Raw genomic sequence first — 11,944 nt, forward strand, 5'->3', positions numbered from 1 at the left:
AAAAAAAAACATATCAACAAAATGCAAAACAACACTTTTTACAAGAAAAAAGTATTTGCAGGCTGGACGGGGTTTTGAGCAACCTGGTCTAATGAGAGGTATCCCTGCCTATAGCAGGGGGATGGAATTAGATGATCCTAAAGGGTCCTTTCCAAACCATTCTACAATTCTATGATTCTATGGAATCCATTTAAAAGCCTTTCAATGATCAGCTGAACTTATTAAATCAATTCAATCCAATTAATAGGAAATTTAGAGACAGAAATATCAACTGCATATATTAGCAGGAAAGATTATATTTTTATCTTACATATATTACAAAGTTAAAATTATCTTCATGAAAAATGCATCCTTGTATATTTTGGATTAAAAGAACTCTGGGTATTTAGGGAGATATAAAAATACTTTTAAAAATTATTTTTATAAACTAGTAGCTTGCATTCAGCTACAGGATTCATTCTCAGAAGTGCTGAAGTTGTTGAGCATTGAGTTAGTGGCACAATACTTCAGCGCTAAAACTCCAGTTGGGCCATTTTGCAGGTGTTGCAGCAAAAGGCAAGGAAGAGCTGGGGCATTGTTACAGTCATCTCTCTGTATTGCTTTGCAGCTTTTCCTCTTCTTTTCTGCCAGGAAAGATTGTCCAGGATTGCTGAGTTTTGTACAGAATGTAACACACTGCTCACATTCACACTAACATCTGTCAAAACGCTGGATAAAGAGACAGCTGGTTCATACTGCCACACTATTGTAAAGAAGTGCTCAGAGGATATTTACTAGATTCCTTATCACCTCTCTTATTTGAAAAGATTGACTGCAATTGGACTTGGAATCTGATTCTGATTGTGCAATGTACAGAGAACTGGTAGGAATCTGTATCCTTTTAAGGCTTTAACTGGAATAACTCAGTGCATCCACTTACTACCTGCACTCCTCTTCTGGTCATGACTGTCCCCATACCAGGCAGTTACATATAAATACTTCTAGATTTGCCACAGTGCAAAACAAACAATTTATGCCTAACGTTTCATGGACAGAGAAAGATAAAAATGAGTTTGATTTTGCAGCAAATAGATGAGGAGAACAAAGGTGGCAAACAGCTCTCATTTATAAGATTATTTACAAATCTTATTTACAACTAGCTGCAGCAATTTATAAACAAAGGCATTATTTGGATGCTCTCTATGCATTATCTCTGACACAAGCGTGAAAGGACAGAAAAGTCCTGTGTACAACTGAGATTTAAAAGAAATGGTCTAAGAATTTGCTGTAGTCTGATTCCATTTTTTAATGGGAAGAATTAGTACTGTGGATACCTTTCAGCAGAATATGTGGTAAACGAATAGTTTGATGGGGAAATATGATTCTGAAAAGTAATTTGGATCCAAGGACCTGGAACTGTTTTTTTTTTTTCACTCTTAGATACATGAACAGCCACAAAAATGATCCATTCTCCATATTACATGTACCAATGTGAGCAAAAATATGGATTGCTGACAGGGGTCCACATGACTCCACTTGATATTGATGCTGAGGAGCACAGCAGGACACTGTTGACCACTACTTGAAGCCTTCCAGAAGCGCGGTACCAAGATAACAATAGTTTTAGAATGATGATAGTAGGTGATTGGTTTTGATTTCAGACATTAAAGATGAGGCTACGCCTTATTAGGAATGTAAAATGTATGATTGCTACATGATAAAATCACTCCAAAGTCCTCATCCAAAGGAGATTTTAGGAAATAGTGACCTATCTCAAAACATTTCTTATCAGAATAAAACAGAGAACTCAAACATGCTGCAGAAGCTATTGCAAGTCTGCCGTTCAGATGTTCCTTGCCTGGAAAAATTGGTCATTCTCATTGTGAAGCAATGCATGCAAAGTAAAACTCAGAGCATGAAGGAAGAGGATTCATTTTCCTCAGTGAATACCTCAGGTCACTCTTTAGCAAAATCACAGAATACTCCATCTTGGAAGGGACTCAGAAGGATCATCGACTCCAACTCCTAGCTCCATTCAGAACCACCTCAATTACAAATCCTATATCTGAGAGCATTGTCCAAGCACTCCTTGAATTCTGACAATCTTGGTACCATAATCATTGCCCTGGGAAGTCCCTACACGTCCTTATCTGTTAGTGTTTCTTAAGCTTAAACAAACAGAAGATTTCATTGACAGAGAAGAGATTATCAGCTATAACCAGATCAGGAATTGTATGCTTCTGCTTTAGTAGAGAGTGCTTCAGGTATGGGGAGTATGCTACAAGAAGGATTGTGTCCACTTCAGGTGCTGGGAAAAAAGAGTCCAGACCCCTCCTCACAACATTTTGTCTTTAAAATCCTTAGATTTTCTCTTTATAACTGCAACTCCTTTAAAATAATGTATTCAGTTCTCAGCCAGGCACAAAAGTAGACACTGCAAGAGCACTTCCAGGTATCCTCACCATCCTGGAATGGGTCATTGCTTCTATATGATATCCATGACAGCCATTACAGCAGGATCAGGGCTGATCCTGCTGTAATGATTTGATACAAGCACCCACAAGCACACCTGCTCAAGAGGCTTGTCTGCAGCGTGGCTGAGGCAAAAGAGCTGACCACACTAGATGGCCATCAGGAAGGCACAGTTTTCTATAATGGACTAGTAGGAATCAGGAACACAGCCATTGAAGGCAGGATGGGAAACCATAGAGTTCTCCTTCCTTCTCTTGAAACAAATCCACGATTACATTCAAATAATTCCTTTTCCCTACGATGGCAGTGGCTAGCAACTTCCAAATACAGAGGCTTTTATAGGTGAAGGATACCAACGAGCAGGCCCTGCTCATATGCACTGTGGGTACTTGGGACCCTTCAGCACGAGCTGACAAACCTGCCAAGAGGTGGCACAATTCACAATGACTGCATTGTTAGCGAGCTGCTCAAATTAAATTTTAATAGAACTTTTAAAAATAATTTCAGCATAAACCACAATGCATGTGAGTGAGCCTAAATTAATAAAAAAAACTATCTTTCAAGAATGAAAAATAAATGTAATCTGAGATCAATATTTATGAAGCTGTGATTAATTGACTGATGACCAAATGATTACAAACTTCTGTCTGAGGCAGCTACTCAAATGTATTAGCTTTGATGGAAAAAAATTAAAAAAAATACAAACTGGGTCAATGAAAGAATGCATTCCTAATCAATTTTTAATAGCACTTAAGATTTTATGATTTTTTAAACTTTCCTTTTAATAATTAATCAGAAAAATGAATCTAATTTAAACAAGGTGCTGTAAGGTGTTCTGTATCTGTTTGATGGTGTTCCTAATGAAGAAATTCAATTAGGGCTGACTTTTCATTATAAATCTCTTGGTTTTAAGGAAGGTTCTGATTGGCTGGTAAACATTCAAGATGGGAAGAGTAACTGAGGAGAATAGCACTGCTCAGCACAAGCTACTCATTAAGATTTTACACTGTTAATTCCTGCTTCTTCTCACTTCAAGACAGAAAGAAAGAGAGAAAGAAAGAGAGAGAGAGAAGGAAAGGAAGGAAAGGAAGGAAGGAAGGAAGGAAGGAAGGAAGGAAGTCTGTGATTTCTATGACCTGTAACTTTTCCATATTTTTCTAGTTGCACTGCTTTGCCTCATTCCTTGATATAGATGACCTTAGTGGTCTTTTCCAACCTTGATGAAGCTATGATCCTGTGATATCTCAGGGCACAGATCTTCACCTTCATCACCACAAGGCTCTCATAATGACATTTTAAATCAAGTGAAGGCCTGTCACACTCAAACATGTATTTTCTCAGTAATATATTTCATGGCACAAACTCTGGTGGAAGGAAGAATATTCTGTCATAGAATCATACAATCACAGAATCATAGAATTATAGAATTGCTCAGATTGGAAAAGACCTTAAAGATCATCAAGTTCAACCACAACCTAACCATACTACCCTAACTCTAACAACCCTCCACTAAATCATGACCCTGAGCACCACATCCAAACAATTTTTAAATCCATCCAAGGATGGTTTCTCAAACACCTCCCTGGGGAGCCTATTCCAGTGCTTAACACTCCTTTCTGTAAAGAACCTAAACCTCCCCTGGCACAACTTGAGGCCGTTTCCCCTCGTCCTGACAGCTGTCACCAGTGAGAAGAGATGAACCCCACTCTCACTGCAATCACCTTTCAAGTATTTGAAGAGAGCAATAAGGTCTCCCCTCAGCCCCCTCTTCCCCTGACTAAACAGCCCCAGTTTTCCAAGCTCTTCACAAGCCATGTTGCCCTTCTTTGGACCTGCTCATGGGCAAAATTTGCAGAATAATGGCCTCCCTCTTGAAGATGTTCCCTGTGTGGCCAAACAGAAGTACCTTCTCCTATACTCAGTTTAGTAAATAAACTAAGTGCAGGATGCAGTGCTTTTGACAGTTGAGGCTCTACTTGGTGCAGTTTGGGGTCATTTCAACCATCTCCAGCCAGCCCCCAGGCAGAGCCTAGCAAGCAACACAACCTATGTCTTTGTAGGGAGTGAGTTCAGGCAATGTTGGCATGAGCAGGACTGTACCAGGTGGCCACAAGATCAAAGCACATGTTCTGACATTTTGCTTTTAGCAGGACAAAGCTGGCTTTAGTGCATGCCTACGTGGTGTTGCAAAGAGGCCACGAGCCTGACCTCTGCCTGGGTCTGAGCTGGGACTGTGCCATGCTAAGTGCAGAAATACAGCCTCCAGCACAGTGTGGGCAGAGCTCACCACAGCTGCCTGAAAAGCCCGTGGATATATCCTTAGGCTAAAACATACAATTACAGGTGTGTTAGAGTGCCAGCACAGCGTAATACTCCTGGAACTTCTCGCCCTAGGATGTCGTTCTAATATAATTCAGTTTGTTCGGATAAAATATTCATCTGAAAAAGAGTCTGACAGGAAATCAACCTCTTATGTGTGCCTCAAAATGAAAAAGGAGGATAATCTATCTCCCCTAGCAAGCAAGTTGCACCAACTTCAGATATAATCCAGCCTTTTCATTTACATCTTTGGTTCCTTGCTGACACATGGCAAGAAAAATGCAAGTGTTAGAAGGGCAACATAAAAAAAAAATCCTAACAAGGTCATAAAGAACAGAGTTTTACTGACTTCAGTTTGGATGTCTAAGAGAAGGATGCCGAAGTCTGAGCTAGTCACTTTAAATCCCTTCATGGATAATGCAGCTTGAGAGCAGGTACATTCTACTTTGAGACGAGATAATGTCAGGGCAGCTAAACTCAAAAGAAAAACTGTGCCTATAGAACTAATTTGTCATCTTTAGTTATTTCGTGCAAAGACTATCTGCACCAAGCTTACTGTCAATCTCAAGCACTCTTAAACTGCCAAAGCAACATATTACTCTGCCCCCAGCTCCCTTACCCAAAGGGATTTACACCGTGACCTCTGGCACTCTTTTCCTTTTCAGTTGCACATTTTTCTACAGCCAGAAATAAAACATTTTTTTTTTTTAAGGTAAAAAGCTTAAATTAACCTTTCTCCTTTCTTTTAAAATGAAATGAAATTTGAGCGGAAACTCATAAAGAGCAAAGGTAATCTACAGAATCGACAGAGGGTACCTGAGAGCTAGGAATTTCTGACGGCCTCTGAACGGCACCAGGAACTAGCAAGGCAGATGCTGCTGTACAGGAGGGCTGTCACTCTGTGGGGCTTGTCAATAGAAAATTCCTGAGCATTGGGAACCTGTCACCCTTTTGGAAAGTAAGTGGTTTTATGTTCAAGAGTTTTTAATTTAGGCACCACAATCCCAAGCTTAAATCCCTTCTTTACTCTTGCTTTTGGGAAACTTCACTCTACAATCCCCTAAATCAGATAAAATCACCTGAGTAGTCCTTCTTAAGAGCTAAGGATCCAACTTTGTTTCTTGAACAGCAAACTCTAGAAATTTCAAACTCTAGCAGACTTCACTGTTGCAGAAGAAGATACTGAGAGTGGATATTCTGGCTTGGCACGACCTGGCAGCTTCTGGAAATTTCTACATTTCACAAAGTCACACATCCAAAGATACATCCTAATAATTTATCAGAACCGGTACAGATGCACAAGTTACCTCTTGTTTACCATTCGAGGTAATCAACTGAGACCACACATCCTCAGTTGGGTTCCTAGCTATCTCTGCTCAACATGCTGGTGGAAAACATACACTGAGCTAAAATATAGGTAACTCACACACTTTAAGCCAAAAATACAATGGTTTTATTCAGCTTCATGTGTCAAAAAAATACATAAATGAGTCTCAAGTTGAGAAGAGTTGAGAAGAGTTAGTGACCTCAGTTTAGTACTCTGACCTGTTTATCTTGTTCAAAGTTAGTTTCCTCAAAGTTCTCATCATAAAACTTTTCTGTGATAAGTAATGTCTTATATTTTTGCCATTTGTAGTCCCAAGGTTTCTGAGATTTCTGGAGCACATGGATAAGCTATTTCACAAAGAAAGCCTGGAGATCACTAGTGGTTAGGATCTTGGCTTTTAACCTGCCCTCTTCCATCCTCTCTGTGCAGATTTATTAGCAGCGGTGTCCAGATACCGATCTCCTACCCATGTGTTTGATCCTTATGCCCAAGTGCCCCAGCAGACATACCAGATATCCCAGGAAGATTTTTATCTTTTGTATTCTATTTCCAACTCTGCTGCAAAAGCACTGTCCTCACCATGATGCACATAACTGTGTTATGTGGCTTGGACCCTTTACATGTTTGTCACCTCCTGTAGTCACGTTACATTTCTCAGCTCCCCTTAGCTGCAGCAGATCTTTACTCCTCCAGCTCCCGTCTTCTCGCTCTCTGTGGTCTCTCTCAGTACTACAGAAGTATTTTCCATGCCCCTAAAGAGTTGGTAACATCATCCCATAAATTTCAACTAAACCTCAGGCACTACTAGATCACAAACAATTTCTGAAGTATTTGTTCACTGAGTAGGCATCCAACTTCAGCAGAAATCTGCTAAACAAATAAGTTTAACATCCTTAAACAGAAAATATATTCCTTTTAGCAGCTTATTCAGAGAAATAAGCTCCTTTATGAGCTATTTTTGGTTAGGAGAAAATATATACATTTCAATAGATCTTGTCCTCTAACAGGTCACTTGCTAGTTACATAGAATGTTTTGAAGCAGTGGAAGATATGCAGTTGAAAAGTTTCCTGCTTCATTCCAGATTCATTTTAAAGGGTTTTTGTATGTCAGCTATGTTTCCTTGTGTTTCCTCATTTTTTATTTCTCTTTTATGTATTTACCCTTTCTGCTTTTCAAAGTTTCAATTTCAATAAAAATCAATATGTAGATAAAACTAAGTAAGACAAATAACAGGTTCAGTGCCTCCCATATGTTTTGCTTGCTGCACGATAAATTCACCAAATGTATGTCATATTCCAGTGGTGCTCTTTAAAGCTCAAAAGCCAGTGATTTTAGATTTCGCTTGTAAAAATCCTCAGAGTGCTTTCTCATCTTATCAACAGGTAGATCATTCCAGGTCTAAAAGCGTGTCCTCACAGCTGATGTCCCCTCACTCCAGCCTAAAAAAAATCACAGTATACCTTCCGTGTCATTAATTAGTCCTTTCTCTAACTGACAACAAGTCACTTTTCTCTGATACTTACTAAAAAGTGATGTGTTTTAGCACGTGAATATTCAATTATTATCAAGCACACTTTATTCTGAACTGTTCTTTCCCACCCAGGAATATGTTACCATCAAAGCTGCTGAGTGCCATCAGCACTGCTATGTCAGTACGGATTAGTTTGCTCACTTTATTTGCAGTTACTCACCTATATCAAATTGAAATGCACCCGTACAACTCAGCTGTGTCAGTCTAAGATACTTTCCTTGTTAATCATTGCATCCACAACTTTATGCTTGTTTGAATTAGCTGCTCAGCATTCCCAGCATTTATCATGTGGTGCAATGTTAAATCACTCAGGTCTGTAATTTTCAGCATGCTGTGGCACGTTTACAAGAAACTACAGGGATCCCGGGACTGAGGTCAAGCTAACAGACTCCTATGAGTCCTGTCCCACCAGCACTGCTGTCAGCAGTCTGCATAGCACAAATCCTGCATTTGGAGATGTGCTGGTGGAAGCAAGGCAGCATACAAGTTTACACCCATGGTTTTGTTTCCATGGATGACAGCAGGAGCCTCCACTGGGCTTCATTAGGCAAATGTTGCTGCACTTGCAGGGCTTTCAGTCACAATTTCCCTTTTGCCCTCACAGCTGTATGGGCTGTGAAAATCCCACCAACAGGCAACACCTTGAGACAAAGAGCAAAGGTTTTGGCTTGTGGGAGCTGCCAGCCAATGCTAGGCATGAAGACCCTTAGAGCACGGGGGGAAATGGCCACCACCAGCCAGTGCTTTGGGTGGTGGGGAAAGTGGTTTACAACCTGGGGAATTCTTGGCGATGTCAGAAGGGTGACTAGCAAAACTGCTATCTTGAACTTCAAGAGGGCGGACTTTGACCTGTTCAGGACACTTGTTGCAGGGGTCCCTTGGGAGTTGCTGCTAAAAGGATAAAGGAGTCCAGGAAGCCTGGACACTCCTCAAGATGGAAATCTGGAAATCTCAAAGGTGCAAGAACAGGCTGTTCCTGAATGCTGTAAGGACAGCCATAGGGGAAGAAGATCGTTGTGGATGAACTGGGAACTATTGTTGAGACTCCGGAAGAAAAAGAGCCCTCTGAAAGCTGGGATGGGCTACTTGGGGAGATTACAAGGAAGTCGCTGAGGTATGCAGGGAGGAAGTTAGGAGGGCAAAAGCCCAACTTGAACTCAGACTGGCCACTGCAGTAAAAGAGAATAAGAAATCCTTTTCTAAATATGTATCAACGGTAAGAGAAGAACCAGGGACAATTTCCATCCTTTACTTGATGCAGCAGAGAATGTGACCACTGAGGATAAGGAGAACGTTGAGGTCCTCAACACTTTCCTTACATCTGTCTTTAATAGGCAGATCAGTTAACCTCAGGGCACTTTATGCCCTAATCTGGAAGTCTGAGATGCTACACAGAATACACTGCCGGTGATTCAGGTGGAGACGGTTAGAGAGCTTCTCCTCCATCGGGGCTGTCACAAGACCATGGGACCAGACGGGCTTCATCCTAGGGTGCTGAGGGAGCTGTCGGGGGTGATTCCCGAGCCCCTCTCTGCCATCTACCAGCACTCCTGGTTATCTGGAGAGGTCCCAGAGGATTGGAGGCTTTCTGATGTGACTCTCATCTACAAGAAGGGCCATAAGGAGGAATTGGAGATCTATAAGCCTGTCAGCCTGACCTCAGTACCAGGGAAAGTTAAGGAGCAAATAATTTTGGGTAAGATCACACAACATGTGCGTGGCATCCAGGAGATCAGGCCCAGCCAGCACAAGTTCATGAAAGGCAGGTCATGCTTGACCAACCTCATCTCCTTCTACAACTGGGTGACCATCCTGATAGATGAGGGTAAGGCTGTTGATGTAGTCTATCTAGACTTCAGCAAAGCCTTTGACACAGTCTCTCACAGTATTCTTCTGGGGAAACTGACTGCCCTTGGCCTGGACAGGTATACCCTTCTTTGGGTAAGGAACTGGCTAGAGGGCCGTGCCCAACGGGTAGTGGTTAATGGAGCTAAGTCCAGCTGGCGACCTGGTACAAGTGGTGTCCCCCAGGAGTCGGTTCTGGGGCCCATCTTGTTTAATATCTTGATTGATAACCTAAGTGAGGGGATTGAGTGTACCCTCAGTAAGTTTGCAGATGACACCAAGTTGGGAGATAGTGTCCATCTGCCTAAGGGTAGGGAGGTCCTTCAGAAGGATCTAGATAAGCTGGATCACTGGGCTGAAGTGAATGGGATGAGGTTCAGCAAGGCCAAGTGCCAGGTCCTGCACTTTGGCCACAATAACCCCATGCAGCACTATAGGCTTGGGGCTGAGTGGCTGGATGATTGTGAAGAGGAAAGGGACTTGGGGGTGTTGGTTGATGCTTGGCTGAACATGAGCCAACAGTGTGCCCAGGTGGCCAAGGGCATCCCGGTCTGCATTAGAAATAGTGTGGCCAGCAGGAGCAGGGAGCTCCTGGTGTAGCACTGGTGAGGCTGCACCTCAAGTACTGTGTTCAGTTTTGGGCTCCTCACTACAAGACAGACATCGAGGCCCTGGAACGTGTCCAGAGAAGGGCAATGAAACTGGTGAGGGGTCTGGAGCAGAAGTCTTATGAGGAGCAGCTGAGGGAGCTGGGATTGTTTAGTCCGGAAAAGAGGAGGCTCAGAGGAGACTTTATTGCACTCTATAACTTCCTGAAGGGAGGTTGAGGTGAGGAGGAATTTGGCCTCTTCTCCCAGGCAACAAAAAGGACCCGAGGAAATGGTCTCAAGTTACATTAGAGGAGATTTAGGTTAGACATAAGGAAGAACTTTTTCTCTCAGAGAGTGATCAGACACTGGAACAGCCTGCCCAGGAAGGTGGTGGAGTAGCCATCCCTGGCAGTGTTTAAGAGGTGTCTGGATGAGGAGCTATAAGATATGGTTTAGAGGCTTGTGGTAGCAATGTTTATGGAAGGATGGTTGGACTAGATGATCTTGCAGGTCGTTTCCAACCTTGTGATTCTGTGATTCTATAATTCTATGATTCTATGATTCTATTAATTTAGTATCATTGAATTGTTTAGGTTGGAAAAGACCTTCCAGATTAACAAGTCCAACCATCAACTTGATCTGCCAAGTCTCATCACTAAACCACATCCCTTAGTGCCATACTCACATGTCTCTTAAAAACCTTGAGGGATGGGGATTCCACCACCCTTGGCAGTCCATTCCAATGCTTGATTACCCTTTCCATGTTGGTCAGCAGTCAGCTCAACATGAGCCAGCAGTGTGCGCAGGTGGCCAAGAAGGCCATCGAATCCTGGCTTGTACCAGAAATAGTGTGGCCAGCAGGAGCAGGGAGGCAGTTGTCTCCCTGTACTCAGCTATGGTGATGCCACACCTCAAGCAGTGTGTTCAATTTTGGGCCCCTCACTACAAGAAGGATATTGTGATGTTAGAGCACTTGGAGAGAAGAGCGATGATGCTGGTGAAGGACCTGGACACAAGGGTTGTGAAGAACAGCTGAGGCTGTTCATTCTGGAGAAAAGAAGGCTGAGGAGAGACATTAATGCTCTCTACAAATACCTGGAAGAGGTTCTGGCGAGGTGGGGGTCAGTTTCTTCTCTCAGGTGACAAGTGATAGGACACAAGCAAACTGTCTCAATTCTGACAGAGGAGTTTCAGATTGGACATTAAGAAGAATTTTCTGATGGAAAAAGTCATGCACTAGAATGGCTGCTCGGAGGAGTGGTGGAGTCCCCAGCCCTGGAGCTGTTGTCCACACAGAATCATAGAATCACCAAGGTTGGAAAAGCCTCCAAGATCATCCAGTCCAACCATCCACCTACCAGCAATATTTCCCACTAAACCATGTCCCTTGATACAACATCTACACATTTCTTGAGCACCTCCAGGGTTGATGACTCCACCACTTCCTTAGGCAGCCCGTTCCAGAGCTTGATCACTTGTGGGGAAGTTTTTCCTAATGTCCAACCTGAACCTCCACATTGTGGACTTGGCGTTAAAGGGCCATGGTTTAGTGATAGGACTCAGTAGGTCAGGCTGATGGTCGGACATGATATTCTGCAAGGTCTTTTCCAGCCTAGATGATTCCATGATTCAAACCTCTTTGGTCACCAGTGCTGAGTACAGAGGGACGATCACTTTCTTGTTCCTGCTGGCCACACTATTTCTGACACAAACCAGGATGCCATTGGTCTTCTTGTCCACCTGGGCACACTGCTGGCTCATGTTCAGCATGTATCAGCTGACATCTCCCATTTAATCTACATTGCAGTCTCATTTGTGATGTTTTTGAAGAGAAGTTGGAAAAAACACAGGCAGGCCGAGCGAGTCTCGGCCCTGCCTCG

At 42.6% G+C, this 11,944-nt stretch overlaps 1 protein-coding gene across 1 annotated transcript in view; it reads left to right on the top strand.

The window, feature by feature from the left end:
* Positions 1–9,093: 9,093 nt before the first annotated feature.
* OBI1 (ORC ubiquitin ligase 1) overlaps positions 9,094–11,944 on the top strand; it is a 30,384-nt gene continuing 27,533 nt past the window's right edge. The window contains exon 1 of the mRNA XM_031552032.1: positions 9,094–9,325. Coding sequence (XP_031407892.1) covers positions 9,094–9,325 — 232 coding nt within the window. The remainder of the gene's footprint in view (positions 9,326–11,944) is intronic.

The sequence above is a fragment of the Meleagris gallopavo genome, chromosome 1 (genome assembly GCF_000146605.3).
Source record: "Meleagris gallopavo isolate NT-WF06-2002-E0010 breed Aviagen turkey brand Nicholas breeding stock chromosome 1, Turkey_5.1, whole genome shotgun sequence".
In the NCBI taxonomy this organism is placed as follows: Eukaryota; Metazoa; Chordata; class Aves; order Galliformes; family Phasianidae; genus Meleagris; species Meleagris gallopavo.